This window comes from Panicum virgatum, chromosome 5K, assembly GCF_016808335.1.
Source record: "Panicum virgatum strain AP13 chromosome 5K, P.virgatum_v5, whole genome shotgun sequence".
NCBI classification, from domain to species: domain Eukaryota; kingdom Viridiplantae; phylum Streptophyta; class Magnoliopsida; order Poales; family Poaceae; genus Panicum; species Panicum virgatum.
The window spans coordinates 4,726,069-4,750,176 of NC_053140.1; the positions used below are offsets into that span (position 1 = coordinate 4,726,069).

The 24,108-nt window shown below is 48.4% G+C and overlaps 1 protein-coding gene across 2 annotated transcripts; it reads right to left on the bottom strand.

Annotated features, from left to right (window-relative positions):
- Positions 1–1,655: 1,655 nt before the first annotated feature.
- On the bottom strand, positions 1,656–9,595 carry LOC120705803. Of its 2 annotated transcripts, none has more exons than XM_039990326.1 (5): positions 9,204–9,595; positions 6,778–9,106; positions 3,903–5,591; positions 2,719–2,965; positions 1,656–2,640 (listed from the first exon to the last, which is right to left on the bottom strand). In XM_039990326.1, the coding sequence occupies exons 2-5, from the start codon at positions 8,935–8,937 to the stop codon at positions 2,087–2,089; spliced, it is 4,650 nt and encodes a 1,549-aa protein (XP_039846260.1). In that variant the 5' UTR covers positions 8,938–9,106; positions 9,204–9,595; the 3' UTR covers positions 1,656–2,086. The 2 variants fall into 2 exon arrangements, with proteins under 2 accessions (XP_039846260.1, XP_039846261.1); XM_039990327.1 differs by having other exon boundaries at positions 6,778–9,098; positions 9,204–9,592.
- Positions 9,596–24,108: the final 14,513 nt, after the last annotated feature.

Here is a 24,108-nt window from a genome sequence, read left to right on the forward strand (position 1 = left end):
CTGTAGGTCACTCGACAGTCAAAACGATTGCCTAGTATCATTTTGTTGTCATGTTCTAGGTGAGGCTGAAGAAACGAGACGCATTTTTGCGGATTGCTCTGGCCCAGAAGGATCTCCCAAGCTTGAGTTTGACACGAGGCTTATCGCTACACAGAAGCTATTCCATGCTCCAGTAATCAGCAAGTCGCTACTTTTCTTTGGTAGAGAGATATAGCTATCTGGTCTGTGGTTGTCTACACAGCTCCGTTTGGGCAAAAGAAAAGTTTCACATGGCAAGTTACGGATAAGAAACCATAGTTCTTATCGTACTTCAAATGCATCTCCTAGTACAAGCTTGCACGGTAGGTTTACGAAAACCAACAAGAAAGTGGACGAATTGAAACACGCCACGTTGTGAAAACAATTTCGTGACAATGGGAGAAAAGGGATGGTTCAATGTGGTAAGGAGGAAGTTGAATTAGCAAGTACTCCCTCCGTTCTAAATTATAGATCGTTTTGACATATTTCTAGGTTTGGTTTTGGCCATCCAACTATCGCCATGTGGCGTCCACGTTAGCAAACCACCCATTAAAACAGCCCAATGACCAAATTTGAATGGTTTTAATAGTTGGATTGTCAAATATTTCTAGTTTTGCAAACCAAACCGAGGTGATAGATGGATGGCCAGAAATAGATTTACCCTAGCAAAAACTATAGATCTAGAAGCCAAAATGACCTATAATTTGGAACAGAGTGAGTAATTAAACTCCTTTATATTTATTAAATAAGTGAAAATTTCTTAATTTCAATCATCATGTTATCCATTAGATCTACAACCAACCGTTCTTGCCACTCTCCTTCTCTCTCATCCTTATGTACATCCTATAATGCATTATTTTTTATGGGCACATCACCTACCACTTAAAAAAGTAACATTATAAATTCTAGATAAAGCCTTGTTTAGTTCTTGAAAATTTTTGCGTTTTGACACTATAGCACTTTTGTTTTTATTTGGCAATTAATGTCTAATTATGGACTAATTAGGCTTAAAAGATTCATCTCGTGCTAATCAGTTAGTCTGTGTAATTAGTTATTTTTTAAACTATATTTAATACTTCATACATGTATCAAAAGATTCGATGTGACGGATACTGTAGAAATTTTTTTGGAAACTAAACAGGGCCTAAGTCTAGGAGAATATGTGCACCATACTAAATTGAGGATTTGAGCCTATGTTTAGGAGAATAAGTGCTACTGAACAGTGAACAAACAAAAAAACAAAATACTTGGTTTTGAAAGGTATTGATAGTTGCACACCTTCGCAAAGTAGCATGTGTGGCCGCGCCACGCCCGATATATGGCCTTTGTGTCATTGTGTGGCGTGCAGTAGCACTTCACCAGCCACGCACTCACGAGTCACGACCATTGTAGACAAGGTTAGAAAACACCTTGAAGCCACATGTATGTGGATTTCCTCATTCACTGCTCATTTGTGCCGTACGTAGCTTGGGCACGGTTTACCTTGTTCTGTGTGGAGAATGCATATCTGCGACAAGTGGTATGCTTTCCGTGTTCGTGTCCTCGTTTACACCACTCTTATAGTGTATTCTTTGAGCTTGCAGCATTCTTGAAAGAAAGAAAGGCAGAACATGTATATACACCAGAGGGGCAACATGTCAGTTTCAGAGGCACTACACCCTGTACTGTGCCTTTCATTCATCTCTCATTGTTTTTGTATGATAGCGGCTAGAAGCCCCAAAGACCCAAACAGTCACATTCTATGGTATGAAGTGACTCAACCATGAGACAACATAGCCACTATGCGGACAACACGCCAAGATTGTACCAACAGATAGCTGACCTACAATTCTAGCCCATTCTTCACCGGGCAACATGCTAACCGGGAGGTCTAAAAAAGGAGGGGGGAAAAGAACAGTGAAAAACTATGTACAAGAGGTGCAAAGAGGGGAAAAGATAGGAGGAGCTGCTATCTACTGAGTCGGTGGACTGGAGCAAACAAGCTCCCTTCATCAGTGAAAGATCCAGCGAGTACAAGAAGCATGTACGCACCAAGAGCTCGCAGCAAAAAGAAGTAAAGAAAAACATGTCAGTGTTCCTCATCCCTTGAATCCCTTCTACCATCCCGGGAGGTGTCCCTGTTGGAGGATTTAATTGCGTCGGCGATCATGAGTGCCACCGTAGCCTTATGGAGGGCAAGATCAGCCTTGTGCATCAGGCAATGAGCCTTTTCCCTCTTGAGCTTCGCCACAGCAGCTGCATGCTGCGCTGCGCTCGCAGCATCACATAGTTTGAGCTCCTCGATATCAACGCGGGATGAACCTGGGATGAGATGCTTCGAGTTCTGCCATTCATGAATGACATTGTTCCAGTGGTCAGGCGCACCTCGCTTTACTTTCTGATGGCGGAAGGAAGGTGATGGCTGGTGATCATCAGAGAATGCAAAGCTTGCAGTCCTTTTAACACTATTGGTCCTGAAAAATCTTGGTGCAGAGCTTCTTTCTGAGGCATCAAATGCCCGAGGAGATTCTGTTCTTGTAGAAAACCTGGGAGAATACCCTGTTGGGGAATAAAGAGAACCACTTTCGTATGATTCACCTATCCTCCCATCTCCAAAGTATTCATTGTATTTCCTGCCTGATGCTGGACAAGAGGAATACACATCAGCAAACAGGAAAAGGCAAAACAATCATTCGATTGGTAGCTATTAAGGAAGAGTACCTTGTCGGTAAAAGCTGTCATGCTCTCTTGAAAAGCTATGGTAGCCTGTGGACATAAGCTTCTTATAAGAACGCTGCTTCGGTCCCTTGTGTGGTACATGGAGTCCGCGGGGCCTCAAACAGAATGCAAACAATGCAGGTTTGGGAGGTAATTTCTTTTCTTGGTACCCATTTGATGAACCCTGCATTCTGTATACTGTTGATTCCCATTCATGTAGCTGCTGCTCATAGATCTTCCACATAGCAGACTGAAAAATGAAAATGATGTAAAAGTTAGAATAAGTGTGTACCCATTTCTCAGCCATTATTTGGACCATAGCAATCTGTTTGGTAAGAAATATATGTCATAACCATAGTTCAGGAAAAGCAAACAATTGTTTACCAGGAAGCATTTGCTTTGTTGCCATTATTTACAACCATTCAAAAAGAAGAATTTCATATCTAGTTATGCAACAAATATAAAAATATCCCAAGAGGATCTAGCTCTATAGGTGGTCAGAACTCAGAACAATACTCAGGAAAACAATGAATTTGCAACCAAATGTAAAGAGCTTCAAAACCCTTCCTACTCACAGTATGGTGTTCACTTGATTGGCAGTATCAAAGCTGAGAACAAAGAAAGTAAAATTTTGTTTGCAAAATAATGTCAAGCATGCTTCAGTACTAAGCATTACTCCCTCTGTCCCAAAAAAAACTAGTCATTCTAGGATTCAAAATTTGTCCCAAAAAATAAGTCATTTTACCCTACTTAGAAAGTGCATGTGCATGTAAGAATCAATTACTGCCAAATATAGGTAATAAATAGGGGTAAACATGGTCATTTTACCTTCTTGTTAAGCTTTCCTAGAATTTCTAGAATGACTTGTATTTTAGGGCCGAGGGAGTACATGAAACATAATAACAGAGCAAGATAACAAATATCAAATGTTCATCTGCTTTCCATATAAATACATAAATATGTCCACAACTATATGCAAGTGTACTGCAGTATATTAAGTTGAAGCTTGGGACCATGAAGAAGCCCTGACCCCTTAGTAAACATTACATGAAACATGATAAACAGAGCTAGATAACAATTATCAAATGTTCACCAGTTTTCTGTATTACATAAACCAGAGAATCACTAAAACAATAACAATCTCAAGGCAACAGGCCGAAAAGGAAAACGCTAAAATATAAGCTCACCTGAAAATGTCGAATAAGTGGCATTCCTTTTTTCTGCCTCTTATCTTGCCAATATGCATGTATCACTTCAATAATGTCCAGTGGTACATTATTAATATCCAGTTCCTTCATCTGATCAATGCTGAGCTCATTGCAATTATGGCTATATGCAAACTTCTCTAATTTGTCCATAACCCTCTCAAACAAATCTTCTGCCAATTCATATGCAGTGATGTCATCTCCTACTAAGAATTTCCTCCAATTTGATATCCACTCTTCATCATCACTGTCCATGTCATATACCACACGGGATTCATCAAGAGCAATTTCAACATCTGTTCCAACGTGGCCAAGATAATCTTCAGATCGCACAAAGGATACAAGATCATTATCATCATGGACTTCAACCAAACGGACACCAGGGATTGGAATGTTTCTCACAGACGCTGCTCTGATGTTATGGCTATAACATTCATCATGCATTTGCTTGAAAATCAACCACTGGCTTCTATCAGGAAATTCTAGGCACCATTCAGCCCCACCTTTCCACATCATAGCATGTGTATAGCGGTTTGTGGCCCCAGGCTGCAAAACTTGGCAGACCTTGTGAGCATACTTGGTTCCTTCTGCAAGCTTCACACATATCCGCCGTTCCCTCTGACCATCAGAGTCCATTGTGATCTGGGTATCATACTCCCTCCAACCTCTATCACCCACTGTAACCAGAACATTTGCAACGCAAGTCAATGACTCCGGACTGCTATGCCCACTTCTAGAACTATCAGGAAGTTTCTTTGCATCATTTATCTTAGCACTGCTATGAGATTGTATCTTGCGAAAATGTCCTTTGTGTTTTATGCCAAATTCCTCACTTCTAGGAGAAATTGAGTATGAAACCTGACTTCGTGGCTTCTTAGAACCACCAGCAAAGCTCGTCAACATGAGGTCTTCTGGCAGTAATTTCGAACCATCTCCAAAAGCGTGTGATATAGATGTAAACCGATTCCGATGGTAGGTTGTCCTGGGGGCAGTTGGTGTAGTACGACCAATTGGATGTTCATTCAATTCCTGGACCAAATTAGATACTGGTTGCTTGTCTTTTTCATCTATGTTAAGAGGTTTGTCATCTGGCGCATCAATCACCTTATCTTGAGGAATATTGATGGAAAGATGCCTCTCAGAAGACTCATTAAGGTTGTAGGAACATGGTTTGTCAGCACCAACATAAGGCCCATTTTGATCTCGAAACTTTCTGCACATCGTGTTTGCATCACCAGTATTGCCACCATTACATTCTGGGCTTACATTGCATTCAGCAGTCTTGAATTCCCTACTAGCTGAGCTAGTTTGGTCTGTACAACTAGCAGAAGCTTGGTCTGTACAACTAGCAGAAGCCATATCCAATGGACTATCCGGTGACGAACCAAGATTAAGCAAACAAACTATAGGAGGTGCATGACGAACTGTACCAGATGCATGTCCTGTTACCAACTGCTGCTGATTCTCATCCAAAGCAAATGAAATGGATTGTTGAGAATTATTAATCGAACTGATTTCAGATAGTGATTTTAAGTGGTGGCAAAGAAGTAGAGAAGGTGCAGTTAGCATGTTGTGAGCAAATTTACACTGCTCATCAAGACAATAAACGACAGGATCGATATCCGAAAATTTTGATTCTGAAAGAAAGTCAGCCTCCTGAACATCAAAACCCTGTTTAAAAGAAAACATGGAACAATGATAAGTTGATTTTCTGCAAATATAGAAATTTAGCACAATGTTTTATAGCAATGCATTAGATCATGCTAACAACTATGTGTCGGACATGAATGACAAAATAATGGATTGCTCAGAAAGGAGCAGACCGCTAAACAAACAGCAATTAAAACGTGTATTTCCGCTGAAAACAGAAATCCAAAATTCATATATAAACCACAGGAGGCGTAAGCACAAGCAGAACATAAGGTGTTGAAGGATTACTGAGGCACAAATAACTTAACAAGAAATAATAAGTTGGAGGCATGATCAAGACAGAAGGATAATATAGAGACCATACGTACAACAATAACAAAATATTGTCAATACTAAATCACTAATCATTGACATGAGTAGGAAACAAAGAATACAGATGTTTCAATTATTCCAGTGCCCTGGAGTTTTTTAATGTAAATTACATAGGCAAGTATATAGACTCGATTGAACTGTAACATAACAGATCTGGCAAAGCAACATTATTGCAGAATTTAAACAATGCTAGCTGCCTAGCTATTCTAGTAAAAGGAGTAAGAAACAAGTACTCCCTCCGTCCCAAAAAAACAAGTCACTCTAGGATTCAAAATTTGTCCCAAAAAAACAAGTCATCTTACCCTATTTAGAAAGTGCATGTGCATGCAATAATCAATTAGTGCCAAATATGGATAATAAATAGGGGCAATAGTCATCTTACCTTCTTGTTAATTTGTCCTAAAATTCCTAAAATGACTTGTTTTTTGGGACGGAGGGAGTATATAGCATAATAATATACACAGTAAGAGAAAGACGACTGTCCATCACTTGGCCAGATAGCAGTTCAACTTCCTCAGATAACCAAAAACTGATAACGGACAACCTCAAAGAAATTCTAGGAGTACTTCCAAAAAGATGAAGCCAATTTAAGGCTATTGCTATTCTAAAAAAATAATAGAACATGTTTTGATTCGATACAACCAGAACTAAGCGTCGACAGCCCCATAAGGGGCTCCTGCTCCATACGGAGTGATATTGATGCCTCTATTTGTTAATGAGGGCAGTGCTCACAATATGAAAAGCATGCAAGGTTGTTTACATCCTTTAGGGAATGCAATTAAGATAGTAAGTGCAAACATCACTTAAAACAGCATCTGAAAAGCTGGAATGGTACCTTAGAGAAGAGATTAATCGAAGAAAGGCCTTTCTGAATGGCATCATTTGTGCAATCTTTAGAGAACTCCCTCTTTGAACAGTGGTACTGCAGCTTTCCTTGCAGGTGTTTCCATTTTGATTTATCTACCCCAACGAAGCTGAATAGCATAAACACTACTTGGCTTCTACCATGCACGCCAGATATCTGAAATCTGATTGAGGTGCTTGGCATTGTCAATGCCTTGGTAGTTCTCTGCCTAGAATACTGCTTGATGCTTCCAACAAGTAAACAAAAAAGAGATACTGCTGATCTCAAGCATGTCTCAAGAAGAATGTGTTTGAAGCCTAAAACATTATCGACAAGAAGCATGTCTAGATGAACAACAGGCCATAAGGCAACCAATGTACCATGCTGAAGGAGGAAGAGGGCATTGGAAACCCAAACACAACAGGCTTCACGAATCAACTTATAAACAGGTTTCAGTGGGTGGTTCAATAGCAGTATGACATATGTCAGCGAAGCACCAGTTTCAGTACCAGATTGCATACAAGGGAGTGCGCTAATTACTGTGGCAGGACTTGCACTTCTTCGGGAATTAAAATTCTGTTCTGACATGTTGAGAAAACCATTCTTTTTTCTGCAAAATCGCTTCCTAGAATAAACAAAGCGAAACCTCCTGTCCTCAGGTGCGATCCTATCCTTGAGAACTTCTGCGCCACCATTTGCAGGTGAACTACCTGGTATAGGATCATTAGGCCACAGCCCATCCTGCTTGGCAACATAACTGTGGCACTGCTTTTGATCAAATAAAATTGGAACATCAGAATGAGGGTGATCTTGCTTACTGATGTTACAAAATGTAGCAGATTTTGCTTGGTTTGATCGAGCCAACCATGAGCTGATAGCACCTGATTCAGAACTCTCTGTATCGCTTCCATCCATGCCTTCTCGGTCACCTTGTTCATACCTCGGTTTAAACACTGACCTTGAATTGTTGCATTTATATCTATTGCGAGCTTCAGCAGGCAAAAACAGGAGCTTAATCCTCTCATTTTGAAGATTGATCCATTCTTCATCCTTATCATCATACCTGACATGATGCAGCTTTTTAACTGGATCATATTCCTTGACCAGGCCAAAGTACCAAGTCTCATCAAGAGGCCAAAACACCCTAATCCTTTCTTTTACAATGCAAAATGGATCCACATCACGAGGGCTGACTTCATAAAAGTGCCGCCGTGGACGACGCTTCCTGAATGGAACTTTATCATCACGCTTCCTCAGCAACCTAGCTGGACCAGGTACATCCTTGTTCTTTTTGTATGAATTCTTGAAATGATTTGAATGCTGAGCAAAAGGTCTCTTTGATGACCTATCAGGTGATTTCATTCTCTTCCTTGGTGATCCTGCACATCTGTTATCTGATAGAGAACAGAGCATCCTAGCAGCATTTTCTTCCAAATTAACACCATCATCGTCTTTTACATGGACACAGCTACCCTTGTCAACATGAACAGCTTGAGGGGGTTCTCCTGAAAGATGGGACTGTTTTTCAACTGAGAATTCAGTTTCAGAACAGAACTTTGCACCAGTATCATGATTGCAAGTACCATTCTCAGTTCTCAAGCAACTCACAGGGTCATCACCACCAACTCTGTTTCCCTTGAGCTTAATCGATTCCGCCCTCCTGTTCCTACTCGGGAGTTGGGTAGATCTAGGATCTCCATTGGCTTGCGGAATATTATGACCACCAGTCCAACTCTCGTTACTGACGTATTGGGGCAGCTTCCTCAACCTCAGAACACCACGAGGCTGCCTGATCACTGTAACTCCAGCAGAAGTAACTGAATGCTCAGAGTGGTCATTCTTATTTCTCAACAATGAGGGTTGGTGATGGCCATCCAAACTATCTATACTCCAAGTGGAATCACCTGAACTGGAGCTCGGAGCCCCTGGCTCATTGATTTCCATTTGATCAGAACCCAAGTTGTCCCGCTTCCTCTTGCTCCCCGCAGATGAACTGCTTGAAGGAGCCTCCTTTGCACCCCCATTAGGCAAGCCAGGGACTTGCCTCGCTCCAACAGATTCCCTCTCAGACAAAGTCTCCTCACCATCTAAACCCAACACTGACTCAGTAGCATCTGTTGCAGTGGGCTTATCACCGCCACTGGATTCCATTCACGAGCCAACGGATCAAAAGAACAGATTTTCGCAGAATTTCTCCTCCCATCATACGTAAAGTCCCGCACCCAGATCAGGGGCAGACTTGGCGTGGGGCATGGAGGTTCAGTTGAATCCAAAGCAAGTTCAAAGAAAAAGTTTCAATCGTATCCTTTCATCTGCAATCCTACACCATCAATTCATCCACAATCACCTCATCAACCCGTTTTGCCATCCTAACATTAAAAGAAATCGCAGATCTGTGGACGGAAAAAATGGTTTACCTTAGAGGCCTATGTCAGCGTCAGACGTCGGTGGCGGACCAGCAAGGACAACTTGCCTCCGGGTCCCGGCAGCGTCTGCTGGGGCGGCGGAGGGTTGACGAGCGGCGGAGTGCTTAGTGTTTCGCAGACGGATCGAGAGAAAGGGGAGCGGGAGAGGCGGCGGGCGGCGAGAAGATCCAGCCACGGATCGGCGCCAAATTGAGCTGCCGAATCGAATCCGGGGGCGGGGGAGCGCCGATCTGTGGCAAAAGCCCCTTGCCTGGGCCGATCCAACGCGGCGAATTAGGATTTCGTCGGCGCCACGGGAGCCTAGGGTTTGCTCTTCTCGAGCTTTTTTTCCTCCTTTTCTCGGGGTTTGTTTTTTTTTTGTTTTTGCCGATTGAAAGCGGGGAATGGTGGGGTACAGCTAACTGGCGAGCGAGAGAAGGTGAGGCGCGCGGGAGTTGCGGGAACACGTGCCGTCCGATCTCGATTGGACGGAGACGATGAGGGGTTGCCGCTTCCGGGGTTTGGGCGGGCTTCGAGGCGCGCGTCAGTGAGCCAAGCAAACTTTGCAAAGGAGATTTGTAATTAGCCAGGTTTATTTATTTGTTCTTTTCCTAGAATTTCTTCTATGAGAAGGGAACCCCTCCTTTTTCTGTATATATTTTTTCCCATGAAGAAAGCAATGACGTGGAATTGCAGTACCTCTTAAGGAATTAAATTGCATGTGTTTGGTGGACTTTCTTCTCTCTATTATAATTTAGAAAGATAAACCAACCACTTTTATTTTTTACCAGGATTTACGAAATTTGAGGTAATTAGTTGAAAATGTGCATGTGCCGTTGAATCTTCCTTTATGGCACATAAGACTGGAATGTACATCGCCGCTCTTGGTAGGTAACGGACAGTTAAGTCATTCCTGAGACGACATTGCCATATGTTAGGATGCAGTTATACGTACACACTTTCTGTATTTGAGGTGTGGAGCTCGAATGCAATTAATGGTCAGGAGTCTCGGTGGGAGCCACAGTTATCTAGACTGAGAATTAGGTAACTGTGTCAGATGAGTTTTATTGTGATGAAACTCTTCTTACATCCCATGAAACCTCATCTTTCTCTTCTTGTCATGTCAGCAAAACTGATGATATTTAATATCATAAAACCCCCGTTAAGAAGTTGTATGGCAGCTGGATTTTGTGGGAGGCATTAATAGGTAGGTTTGCCCGCAAACATCGTTTTTAGTTTGCATTTTATAGTGCTTGCCAAAGCATGACTTGTCCCTACTGTCAAGTGCTCACAGCATGCACTGCAATTGCTACAACCTACGACATCTTATGATACATTGACATAAATCCACTTCCCACTGCTTGCCTTCTTTAACAACACATTTTCAAGCACTTCTTTGTGTGTTCCTCTTCCAGCTCCTTGTTCTCACAATTTTCTCTCCATTACACTCCCTAGAGATGTGCAAGATTGCTAGTGATTTAGTGAAGCAATTGCCTTTTGACAACTAGAGGCTAACGGACATCCGTATTTCCACTTCCTCTCTCTTTCTCTCTCAATCGGTGACATGTGGCTATAACCGACATCTTTCTATCATATATGTTTCTCTACTTTCTTTTTTAGGAAAAAATGGTTTCAATGATACAAGTTGAATTTTTTATTCTATTTTTACTAAGCTATATTAATTATTTATACATTGTCAAAGTGGCCAATGTTTTTGTGAAACTCTTTTAGTTGAAATTTTTTTTACAAGGAAATTTTAATCAAAGTTGATGCGAGTCTTCTATTTTGAAATTTTCATCAAAACACTATCATCAAAATTTTGATAAGACTAAAACATATTTTGCAAAATCTTTTTACCAAATCTTTCCCAAAAAAATTGATCTCAAAATTTTTACAACATTCTACTTGTTCTGGCACATTAGCAATTTTTCCTGCTTCTCAGTTGCATGCTGAGTTTTTCAACTTTTGGTTAAAAAGTATGATATTTACCTTGTCAATGTGAGTATATTGTAATTGAAATACTCCTTGTTGCCATATTAGCAAAGCTCAATGAATTGGGTCTCTGATTATAGAAGTAATTGATTATACATAGCAGTCTAAAAAATAAAGTAACATATACTCCCTCCGTTCCAAATCATAAATCACAAGAAAATACACATGCAACTCCATCTGCCAATCTTCTCGTCTTCTCCGACTCCGGCCACCGTAGCCAACTCCATCTTCACCTCGATGGAAGCCTCCACGCATAGGAAAAGCCGCATAAACCACCTCAATTACGCTGAACGGATTTCGGCAGCCCCAACATCAAGATCCAAAAGAGGAGAACTGCCATTGTCGAACGGACCCGGCCACCGAAAGAACAATCCAGAACTGCCGACTCCGCCGCCAGCCCAGACAAGGCACATGGGGGTGCATAAACCTCCCCACCTTTAGCAGAAGATAAAGAGGAACCCTAATCTCATAGTAGGGCCGTTGGAACACGCACCTCCGAAACCCGCCTAGAGGAGACCCATCCTCGTATGGTCCTCATTGGAGATGACGCCAACGGAGAGGAGAAGGATGAACAAAAGCTTCATGCCGCCGTCATCACCGCCGACAGAGAAGAAACGAGACACCCCATGGCAAACCAACTCCATGGGAGAGCTTATTTAGCACCTAAACTAGATATCTAGAGCTAAATATGTATAGCACCCGGTAGATCGAGCTTCCCCTCCACCTCCGGCGCCGACGAGGCCACCTAAGGGGAGGGGGAAGCACTAGAATCGAGCCGAAGCCAAGCTGTCGCCTTTCTCAGCCGCTCTGAATTGTAGCAAAGTGGAAAGGAAGGAGCGAGTTCGGGACTCGTATGCTACAATTACCAAATTTAGAATTATGCAATTTGCGAATTAGAGGATCGCAGCAACACATGTGACAATTTGCAGAAGCGCTCATGGGCTTTACTCTTTTTTTATAATTGGATGTGGAAAATTTTCTCTTCGGAATCCTTTACAAATGAGTTTTATAAGTGTCGGGTACCATGACTATGGGGCACCCTAACCCTGGGCTAAAACACGCGCAAAACATAATACGGCACCCGGGCCGGATCCTTCCCGAACTCGGACGCCCGAAGCCTCTTTAGGCACGGAAAGCCCAAGACGCGCTTGGCCCACGGCCCAGCACCACAATTCGGCCCCTCTAAGGCCTCGCTGACCGGAGACGAAATCTCCGCCTCACTCGAGGGTCGCCCGTCGGGGCCCCTCGGTGCGAGGATGAACTCCGCCTCACTCGAGGGTTGCCCGTTGGGGCCCCTCGATGCGAGGACAGACTCCGCCTCGCTCGAGGCTCCCTCGGCTGAGCCCTCCACGGGGCCTCAATGTGGGGGAAATCTCCACCTTGTTCAAGACTACCCTCTGCGGACGGAAGCTATGGCTCAACCACCCCACTGGACGGGACACATTTACTCACCAACCACTCCGCGGCGGGGGAGCGGGTGGCGGATGGTGTCAAGCGGCGTCAGCTGGCGTTGGCCATCATGCCACACAGCGGACGTGACCGACGTCTCATCAGCCTGCACCCGCCACTGTGCCGCTATTCCCGGCGCGGGGCGGGACTGTGGAGCTCTGTGCGGACTTGCCTGACACCCCCCGCTACTGTCTCGCCTACCCATTTTACTTTTCCTCTCCACATGACTTTCAGAGGGCATGGGCGGCGACCCTCGAATGTAGTACGGCTCTTGACCGAGGCAAGATTTGGGCGGCAGCACCCTCGACGCCTCACCTCATCCGACGTGGGGTTCCGCGCACTTTTACAGCCATCACCATGCCATTGACTGGCGCCACAGGACAAGGACGCGCTCCGGGCATGGGCGGAAGGATTCGCAAGGACGATGGCCATGACTTGCGCCACGCCCCACAGCGCTCGGCGACAGGGAGGACCAACTGTTCTCCTCCGGACCACGAGGGGAGAAGTAGACGCCCTCACTGATCCCCATGCATGTAACCCTACTTCCTTGAGTCTATAAAAGGAGGAAGGGGGAACGAATCGAACAAGGACGACGAGAGCTCACGCTCATCCCTACACGCTAACACCCCACCTGATATTGGCACTTGCCTTAATCAAACCCCTACGCACCAAGGGACTTGGGAGCTTTCCTCCCTCTCTCACCACAGCTTGTACCCCCTACTACGAGCACTTAGGTGCAAGTAATATAGTGCATACCCCTCTCCTGGACGTACGACCTCGTCGGCCGGAACCAGGATAAACCCGATGTCATTGTGTTTCTTCTTGCATCGACCATCTGGAGGCAGGGACACGCAGCATACTCACTAGTCGGTGCTAGACCGCGAGGTCCGGACACCGATAGTTTGGCGCGCCAGGTAGGGGAAAGCTGCGTGACAACTCTTTTCTATTTCCCAGTTGATCTCCAGATGGCGGGCAGACCAAACCCGTTTCCGATGGGCGTGTCGGATCCGTTCCCAGCCAGGTACGTGATCTGGTTCAGGAGCCTTGAGTTTCGGGCAACCGGCAACGGTTACCTCATGGAGCGCCCCCACCCAGAGTCAACTCCGACTTTCTTACACCACCACCATGACACCAGAGCCGCACGGGTCGACGCGCGTGGCAAGTGCGCGCCCAACGGCGTAGGGTGGCACCCCCTAGCCCCCCCCCCGCGTGGGTTGGAGCGAGCGTGCCACGAATTGGCGCCATGGGGGGAGACGCCGCCCCTTCACTGGCAACACCGACAGCGACGCTGACAGGAGGCGCGTCAAGGCCACCGCCCCTCCCTCACGGGATGCGGTCCTCTGCCATGACCTACGCGTCATCTGTCAGTAGGGATGAAAGCGGTCGGGAACGGTCGGGAAAATACCCTAACCATTTTTGTTTTCATATTTTTATGCGGGAACGGGTACGGAAACGGGAGAGCTCGATCAAGAAAACAAAATCGGATACACGGAAAATCGAAATCGAAATAATTCGATCGGAATCATGTCGATAACGGTCGGGAAATGGTATTTAAAAGTGGGAATATCAACACATATAACCACTTCAAATGTTCAACTCAACGCCATAGATTCAACCATGCATACATAATATATAAGAAAATAAAACTATGGTCCATAGATAAGTAAATAGCACCACGACATAACATTAAGTCATTAACATAATGATAGCATGCCATAGTCTCACACTGTCATAATAACCGATAACATGTCACCATAACCGACAATAGAAGTCCACACTCTCATACTGTCATACAAGTAACAAGCCGTGCACACTCATACAATACAAATATCAAGTCCACTGTCCACAGACAATCACACACCGAGACACACTGGACACACCATTTAACTTGAACATCCCAAGCGCTAGGGGCAGGCTGCAGGGAAGCAAACGGTCAGGGCCTCCTCGGCGGCGACGCGCTTGGCGAGGAGCTGAGTTGCTGGTCACCACTCACAGATCCAGGGCGCGACGACGGATGATTTGTCTCTTGGCAGAGGAGTGAGCCTGGACCCTGGAGGAGGGGTGCTGCCGACCTACCGTGTTGGTGCGGCTACTGCGGCGGGAGGGAGGCGCGCCGGGGCGGGCAGCAGTGCGCCGGCGCGGCCGCGCGGCCGCACGTGAGGGAGGCGCGCCGGCCCCGCGGGGCGGCCTAACAGGAGGGAGGGGCGCCGGGGCGGGCTGCAGCTCGCCGGCGCTGCGGCACGGCCGGACGGCAGATGGGATCGATGCAGTGCGGCCAGGGCCAGGGAGGGGAAGGATCGATGCCTTTGCCTGATGCCTCGATGGGGTGCGGCGGCTGCCTGACTGCCTGGGAGGTGGGAGCGGACTAGGGAGTTTGCTAGGGTTTGGACTTTGGAGCGCTACGCGAGTGGCCTCTGGGCCTTGGGGTGCGGGGTGCAATGGCGCTTGGGGCATGGGTGCTGGATGGGCTACTGCTAATTCGGGAAAACATACGGGAAAAACCGGATTAAAAACGGGATCCGCGAATTCGGTCAGGAAAAGTCCCCAACCGATTTCGATCTCGATTTCGCCGAATTTTACCGAATTTTTTCCTGTTTCCGTTTTTTCCCGAAAATGCGGTATTCGATCGGTAAAAATGAGATACGGTGTCGGTCGGTACGGGATTTTCCCGTTCCCGCTTTCATCCCTATCTGTCAGCACCAACATGAGCGCGTATGAGGATTTGCCTGGGCATCATCTGCTCTCGATCCGCAACCTCATCGCGTCTACGCCCGACAACTCATACCCTGGCTCCTCGGACGAGGAGTCTATCACCGCGCGAGGTCGCATGAACCCAGAGTGGGATTACGCTGGGGTCTGTGATCTCAAAGCTTTCTTGTCATTTCAGGCCGCGGCGGACTATTGCCTCGCCTGTTCCGACGACTCCAGCGAGAGGGACTACGATCCAACTCAGGAGTGCTTCGTCGCTGTGATAGGAGAGCCCGGCGACGACGATGACGACGTCGCGGCTGACGCAGCCCGTGCCGCGATGGCCGCGGCGGGTCCAGCTGCGGCACCTGGGCCATCCACCCCGGCAAGCGTGGTGGAGCAGCAGGCACAGCTGGCGTAATTCCGAGAGCTTGAAGCCAAGCTCAACGAGGAGCGCCGGCAAACGCAGAAGCTGCACCACACGCTCGAGAAAGGACGCACCGGTCACGGAACGGGAGCTCGGGAGTCGGGACGTGTTGCCCGGGAGCGGATCCTGGCGGAAGGCCGCGAAGGAAGCCCCTGGCGTTACCCAGGGCCAGCCAGAAGATCACCGCGGCGGCACTCCTGATCCGCGCAATGCCCGAGCCATCTACGCCCGAGGGCCGCAACCTGCGCAAAGAGGCACAGGTCCTCCTCGAGGAAGCTGCAATACAGCAGGCCGAGAGTTCCGCGTCTCGGCTGCTCTCAGCGGCCTCGGTGAGAGCTGATGAGGCGACGCGGCAGGACCATGAAGCCTCGGTGCATACCCCACTGGTGAACAAGGCGAAGGCACCCTCTGTGCACGATCGTGTCAAGCCGACTCCTGTGAAAGACTGACTTCAGGACACGCGCAGTAACGCCCACGACGGCGACGCCCGCAACGTCCTGAACCAGAAAAAGGAGGATGGTGCCGCTCACGGTTACCACCCTTGATGTGGCGGACGCTACGATCGCAAGGAGGATAGGAGCCCATCACTGGAGCCTTCGGGCACCCGTGCGTTTAGCCGGGAAATCCGTACCGCTCCCTTCCCCCCACGCTTTCGACAACCCACCACACTCACCAAGTACTCGGGGGAGACGGATCCTGGGCTCTGGCTCAACGACTACCGCTTGGCGTGCCAGCTGGGCGGCGCGACTGACGACGCGGTCATCATCCGCAACCTTCCTTTGCACCTCGCGGACTCTGCACGAACATGATTCAAGCATCATCCGGCCAACCAGATCTACGACTGGTCCGACCTGGTCAAAACTTTCGTGGAAAACTTCCAGGGCACATACATGCGCCCTGGGAACTCCTGGGATCTTCGAGGATGTCGTCAGCAACCCGACGAGCCCTTGCGGGACTACATCCGGCACTTCTCCAAGTAGTGCATCGAGCTCTCCAACGTCAAGGACTCCAAAGTCATTAGTGCCTTTCATCGGGGCACCACGTGCAGGGATCTCGTGTGCGAGCTGGGACGGAACCCTCCCTCCAGCGCGAACGAGCTGTTTGACATAGCGACCAACTTTGCCTCTGGCGAAGAGGCAGTTGGTGCTATCTTCGACAACGAAAGGGGCAAACGCAAGGTGGACGCGCCTGCGGAGGGCAGCAAAGCCAAGGAAACCCCGAAGAAGCCCAAACAGGGCAAGAAAGGCAAGAAGAAGGGCCCGCCTAACCAGCACGGTCAGGGGCGAGAGGAGGACTCTGACGAGGCTCTCATTGTCACCCCCGACGGCAAAGGTCCTCGAGGCCCCCTTGAGGTGGCGGTCTGTTCGACGATATGCTCAAGAAGCCATGCCCTTATCACAAGGGCAGGGTCAATCACACCCTCGAAGAGTGTGACATGCTCCACAAGTACTTCAACTGTCTCGGCCGCAAGGACGAGGCCAAGAAGGAAAAGGATGAGGACGACAAGGGTGGCGACGGCTACCCCTCGGTGGAGAACGTGTTCTTTATCTTTGGCGGGCCTACGACGAACATGACTGCTCGGCAGCGCAAGCGGGAGCGCCGAGAAGTCTTCTCCGTCACTAAGGCTACACCATCCTACCTCGACTGGTCAGAGGACACCATCTCTTTCAGCCGCGACGACCACCCCGACTACATCCCGAACCCGGGTCTATACCCACTTGTTGTCGACCCCATTATTGGCAACACCCGATTCTCCAAGGTGCTCATGGACGGGGGCAGCAACCTCAACATCATGTATGCCCACACCCTTGAGCTCATGGGGATCGGTTTGGACAAGCTGCGTCCCAGCGTGTCGCTGTTTCATGACATCACGCCGGGAAAGCGAGTTCGACCACTCGGACAGATCGACTTGCCCGTCTGCTTCGGCGCGCCTTCAAATTTTCGCAAGGAAGACTCACCTTCGAGGTGGTTGTGTTCCATGGGGCGTACCACGCCATACTCGGATGACCATGCTACGCCAAGTTTATGGCGGTCCCCAACTACACCTACCTCAAGATGAAGATGCCGGGTCCGAAGGGTGTCATCACCGTCGGCCCGTCGTTCGAGCACGCCTACGAATGCGACGTCGAGTGCGTCGAACGCGCCGAAGCTCAGGCGGACGACGAGGCCCTCGCGGCCACCCTCGACAAGATGGCAAGTGTCACACCCTGAAATTTTTGGATTTTCAGGATGTTATTAAAATTAAAAATAAAACAACAATTTTCTCACAATTTTAAAATTTTCTCAACATTTATTTTTCTTCACAGAGAATTTAGTGTAAAAGAAAATAAATATAGGTTGTTTATTTTTGAATTAAATAAGGTCATTTTGCTTATGTTGCATTCATGCTGCAATGCTATATTTTATTTGTTTGTTCAATTTGAATTTGAATTCTCTGAATTTAAATTTAGATTGAATTGAACTTGTTTGCTTCCTTTTCAAAAATGCAAAACCAATCTCCTTCCTTTCCCTGGTTTTCAGCCCAACCCACTCTCATTCTTTTCCTTTCTCCCACGGCCCAAAACTCCTCTGCCGGCCCACCTTCCTCTCCCGTGAAGCCCAGCCCGACGCCTCTCCATTTCCTCTCTCTGCCGCTGACAGGCAGGTCCCGCCTGTCGGGGTCGTCTACCTCGTGTGAGCGTCGCGGACTCAAGGAGTCCGGCCGCCGCACGCCCCGCGCTGCTCCTTCCTTCTTGGCCCGCACGCCAAGGCCCCAGCCCCGGCCTATAAAAGCGATGCCCGCGTACCCCTGGAACCCCAACCCGAGCCGCAGCCGTCGCCCAGTTCGCGCAAACCCTAGCCGTCTCCATTGACGAGCTCGAGCTCGGAGCCCGCCGCCGCACCGCCGTTCTGCGTGATTGCCGTCATCCCCGAGCCGTCCGAGAGCTTCGCGCCAAGGTTGTGGATCCCGCAGGCCCCTTCTCTCCCTCTCTCTCGCTCTGTTCCGCCCGGTCTTGTTCGCTATCGCCGCCATGCGTCGCCGCGAGCTCCACTCCGCCCGCTCTAGCTCTGCGCCACCTCCCTAGATGAGTTGCCCGCGCCGCGCGCTTGCCCCTAGTGCAAACCGCGCTCGAATCGAGCACCAGAGGACCAAATTTGGTCTACGCCGGCGAGGCGCCACCGCCACTAGCTCGCCGCCGGTCGCTTGCGCCGCTGCCCTCCGCCCCAACCGACCCGAGCCGTTAGATCGCGATCCGACGGACCGGATAAGATCTGACCCGAGTCAAACAAGCCTTATACCGGTCAACCGGGGAACTTTTACAAAAGAGACCCTTAGTTTAGTGCAAATCAACCCGCGGTCCAGCGTAGTTGAAAAATAATTAGGTTTAAGTCCTTTTATTTCTGTTTTAGCCCCTACGCTTTTGCAATTTTGAACCCGCTGTCCCAGAGCTACAATTTTGCAGGCTAGCCCCTATAGTTTAGGTTTAATCTCGTTTTAGTCCCTGGTTTCTTTAGAGCTAGCCCCTGGAAGTTTAAATCTATCGCAAACAAGTCCTTAGAACCTTGTTTTAGCCATATCTTTCACGTTTCAACTCCGTTTTCAGCGATTCTTGCGCTCACGTGATCCTTGCAATGTGTGCAATAGCTTTATAACCTTTTTTACCCTCTGTGAGCACACTTTGTTGTGTCTTACAAATCTTTTCTGTTAGTCCTTAACCTTTTAGTTAATCGCGACTAGATCCCTGAAGCACCGTTTAGTCTATAGAATCACCGTTTTAGTTCCGTTTTCCGCGTTTCTTGTGCTCTCGTAACCGTAGCAGTGAGCCCTATCCTTTAGTACATTCTTTTAAAGCCTTTATTTGTTTTGGTGTATTGTTCTTAGTTGTATCTTTTGTTTGTTGCTTTGTATGTTTGCCCGAAGATTGTTTCGAGTAGAAGAATCGCTGTTCGAAGATTGAAGATCAAGTTTTCCATGCGAGCAAGAGCTAAAGAGCAGTAAGAGTAGCTTTTCGTTGGAGAAAGGCAAGTGACCCTAACCATCTTTCTGTCTATGCTTATTTACGAGAGTATTATGATGATTTAATTGGAACATGGAGAACCACCCAAGAAAACAGTACAACCACAATATTATATGGCTCTGGTCTTGGCTGATTAATTAGAGACTCTAGCTTGTGACAATCTTACCGAAAGGGCAAGAGGGGATGCATCGATGGGGTATAGCTCGGTCCTCTTGGGGCAATTGGTATTGTTTAATGGTCCTTTGGCAAGGTACCACCTCATTAGGACAGTGTTATGACTGTTTTGACTTGAAACCTTAGCGGATTGTCATAGGTTAGGGAATCTTTGTAAAGGCCTCGTAGCGTCCCTATGCAATCACACCTCGGAAATGTGGTATTATGCCTAGCTAACACATTGCGTGGTTGGGTTCAAAGTTCTTCGGAACTTTTACGCGAATTGTGGTGAAAGTGTACAACCTCTGCAGAGTTAAAACTAACCGGTTAGCCGTGCTCACGGTCAAGAGTGGCTTGGACCCTCAAATGATTAATAAACTTAAAGATGGATATAAATCACATTCTGGTTATTTCTTGTGGCCTTGCTGAGTACCAACCATAAATGTACTCACCCTTGCTTACTGCTGCTCAGAAGGAGAAAGTTGTGGTGAAGTCTTTTGAAGATGTTGCTGAGTTCTAGGCGTACGCAACCCCAAGTCAATTGCCTGTGAAGTTGAAGCCATTGTTTTCAGGATAAGCTGTATAACTCTGATAATCTTTTAATTATTACTTTTACGTGATACTGTTACTGATTATTAACTTATAATGTCTCTATATGTATGAAACTTGATCCTGGCATATATATAGCTATGCATTCGGTTTTGTCCTTAAAACCGAGTGTGACAGCAAGTGAGGCCTTGGACTCCACGCGTCGGCACGCAGGCAGCTTCGAGCCAGCTGAGGGTATCAAGAGGGTGCCCCTCGACCCAAGCCATCCCGATGGCAAGGCGTTGAGGGTCAGTGACACCCTCAGCAGCAAATAGGAAGTGGTGCCCGTCGACTTTCTCCGCGCCAACGCCGACATCTTTGCGTCGAGTCCCTCGGATATGACGGGCATACCAAGGGAGGTCGCCGAGCACTCCCTTGACATCCAACCCAACTCCAAGCCGGTGAAGCAGTGCCTGCGACTCTTTGATGAGCTCAAGCGCTGGGCGATCGGCGAGGAGCTGCAAAAACTTCTGGCGGTCGGATTCATCAAGAAGGTATTTCATCCTGAGTGGCTAGCTAATCCTGTATTAGTTAAAAAAAAGAACGGAAACTGGAGGATGTGTGTAGATTACACTAGTTTAAATAAAGCATGTCCGAAGGTTCCCTTTCCTTTGCCACATATTGACCAAATCATCGATTCAACTGCGGGATGTGAACTTTTGTCCTTTCTTGATGCTTACTCTGGTTACCATCAAATCAAGATGAAAGAGTCCGACCAGCTCACGACTTCTTTTATCACACCTTTCGGCATGTACTGCTATGTCACGATGCCCTTTGGCCTCAGAAATGCCGGAGCTACATACCAGCGGTGTATGCTCCACGTATTCGGAGACCATATCGGGCGGAATGTAGAGGCATATGTCGACGACATCGTGGTAAAATTCAGGAAAACGGGCGACCTGGTAACCGATCTCAGAATCGCGTTCGATTGCCTAAGGGCCAAAGGGGTAAAACTCAACCCAGAGAAGTGCGTGTTCAAGGTGCCTCAAGGCATGCTCTTGGGTTTCATTGTCTCCCAGCGAGGCATCGAGCCCAACCCTGAAAAGGTCGAGGCCATCAGACGGATGGGACCAATCCGAGACTTGAAGGGGGTCTAGAGGGTCATGGGTTGCCTTGCAGCCCTCAGTCGGTTCATCTCACGCCTCGGTGAGAAAGGCTTGCCTCTGTACCGACTCATGAGAAAAACCGAATGCTTCACATGGAACCCCGAGGCTCAAGGAGCCCTCGACAAGCTGAAGGCGTCGCTCACTCACGCCCCTATTTTAATGCCACCAACGGACGACGAGCCCCTCTACCTATACGTAGCTGTGACGATCCAAGTGATCAACGCGGTGATCGTAGTGGAAAGACAAGAGGAGGGTCATGCTCTGCCTGTCCAACGGCCGGTGTACTACATCAGCGAAGTGCTGTCCGAGACCAAGACACGGTATCCGCAGATCCAAAAACTGTTGTACGCAATAGTCTTGGCTCGGCACAAGCTGCGTCACTACTCGAGGCCCATCCCGTCACCATGGTCTCGTCTTCCCCCTCGGAGAGATAGTCCACAATAGGGAAGCCGAGGGTAGGATTGCTAAGTGGTCAGTGGAACTCATGGGAGAAACCCTCACGTACGCGCCCCGCAAAGCGGTCAAATCCCAAATACTAGCTGACTTCATTGCTGAGTGGACCGACACCAAGCTGCCCCCACCACAGATTCAAGCAGAATGTTGGACCATGTACTTCGATGGGTCTGTGATGAAAACCGGCGCTGGCGCCGGCATCCTTTTCATCTCAACGCTCGGAGAGCACATGCGATATGTGATTCGCCTACATTTCCCAGCGTCCAACAACATGGCGGAGTAGGAGGCGCTCCTCAGCGGCCTCCGCATCGCCATCGAACTCGGCATCAAATGCCTCGACGCGTGTGGTGACTCACAGCTTGTCATTGACCAAGTGATGAAGGAGTCCGGCTATCACGATCCGAAGTTGGAGGCATACTGCAACGCAGTGCGCCGCCTCGAAGATAGGTTCGATGGCCTAGAACTTAACCATGTCCCGCGCAAGCATAACGAGGATGCGGATGAACTAGCTAAGATCACGTCGGGGTGGACCACCGTCCCCCCAAACATCTTTGCTGGAGACGTTGCCAAACCCTCCGTCAACTTCAAGGATCCAGAGGAACCGGGCCCCTCAACTGCCGAGCTCTCCGACGGGAACCCCTCGGCGGACGAGGCCGAGCCTATGGAGACAGAAACTGAGATCACCTCAGCGGATGGGGGTGAAGCCATGCAGATCGACGAGGCTTCACTTTCGCAAGACTAGCACGACTAGTACCTCGACTGGATCAACCGAGGGGTACTACCCTCGAATCGCGCTGAGACGCGATGCGTCGCCAGGCGAGCCAAGTCCTTCATCGTGATCGACAGAGAGCTCTACAAGCGCATCCCCTCGGGGGGTCCTGCAACGATGCATCCCTATCCCCGAGGACAGGGAGCTGCTTCGAGACATCCACGCCGGAGTCTGTGGCCATCATGCGGCGCCACACACCCTCATGGGCAACGCATTCCGACAGGGTTCCTACTGGCCAACTGCGGTCGCCGATGCCACAGAGATCGTGCGAACATGTGAAGGTTGTCAGTTCTACGCCCGTCAAACGCACCTCCCGGCTCACGCTCTGCAGACCATTCCCGTCACATGGCCCTTTGCCGTGAGGGGACTGGATCTCGTCGGACCGCTACAGAGAGCGCCCGGGGGCTACACCCACTTGCTAGTGGCGGTGGACAAAATCTCTAAGTGGATCGAGGCACGACCCATCGCCAAGATCAAATCCGAGCAAGCCGTGCAATTTTTCACCGACATAGTCTACAGGTTCGGGGTTCCAAACTCAATCATTACGGACAACGGCACCCAGTTCACAGGCAAGAAATTCTTAAGGTTCTACGATGCGTGGATTAGTCGGCTGTGGCGCACCCACAGACGAACGGTCAAGTAGAACGTGCCAACGGCATGATCCTACAAGGCCTCAAGCCAAGAATCGTCAACAAGCTGAACAAGTTCGGCCGAAGATGGCTCACGGAGCTACCCTCGGTCATCTGGAGCCTAAGAACAACCTCGAGTCGAGCCACAGGGTTTAGCCCATTCTTCCTGGTCTATGGCGCCGAGGCCATCCTCCCCATTGACCTGGAATACGGGTCCCCGAGACTCAAAGCCTACCAGGAGCACCAAAGTCGACAAGCCCGTGAGGACTCACTGGACCAGGTGGACGAGGCTCGAGACGTAGCGCTTCTACTCTCAGCGCGCTAGCAACAGTCTCTGTGATGATACCAGGCGCAGAGGGTTCGACGTCGTGACTTCAACAAGGGAGATCTCGTATTGAGGCTGCGGCAAGATAGCCGAGGGCGCCACAAGCTCACGCCACCATGGGAAGGCCCATACATCATCGCGGAAGTCTTAAAGCCTGGCACCTACAAGCTAGCTAACGAAAAGGGCGAAGTCTACACCAACGCTTGGAACATTCAGCAGCTACGTCATTTCTGCCGTGAAACTCCAAGTCGTTTGTACATACTTTGGACTCGTATCTTAAGTTTCCCAGGACAATAAAAAAGTATGCTTTACTTTCGAAATTTCTTGGGGAGTCGCCCGA

Bases quoted from the DNA above. Each gene is read 5' to 3' on its own strand.
- LOC120705803 (XM_039990326.1), bottom strand. From the start codon at position 8,937: ATGGAATCCAGTGGCGGTGATAAGCCCACTGCAACAGATGCTACTGAG. The intron at 5,592-6,777 runs GTACCATTCCAG...TCTTTTAAACAG, and splicing joins CGATTAATCTCTTCTCTAAG to GGTTTTGATGTTCAGGAGGC. The intron at 2,641-2,718 runs GTACTCTTCCTT...CCTCTTGTCCAG, and splicing joins TGACAGCTTTTACCGACAAG to CATCAGGCAGGAAATACAAT.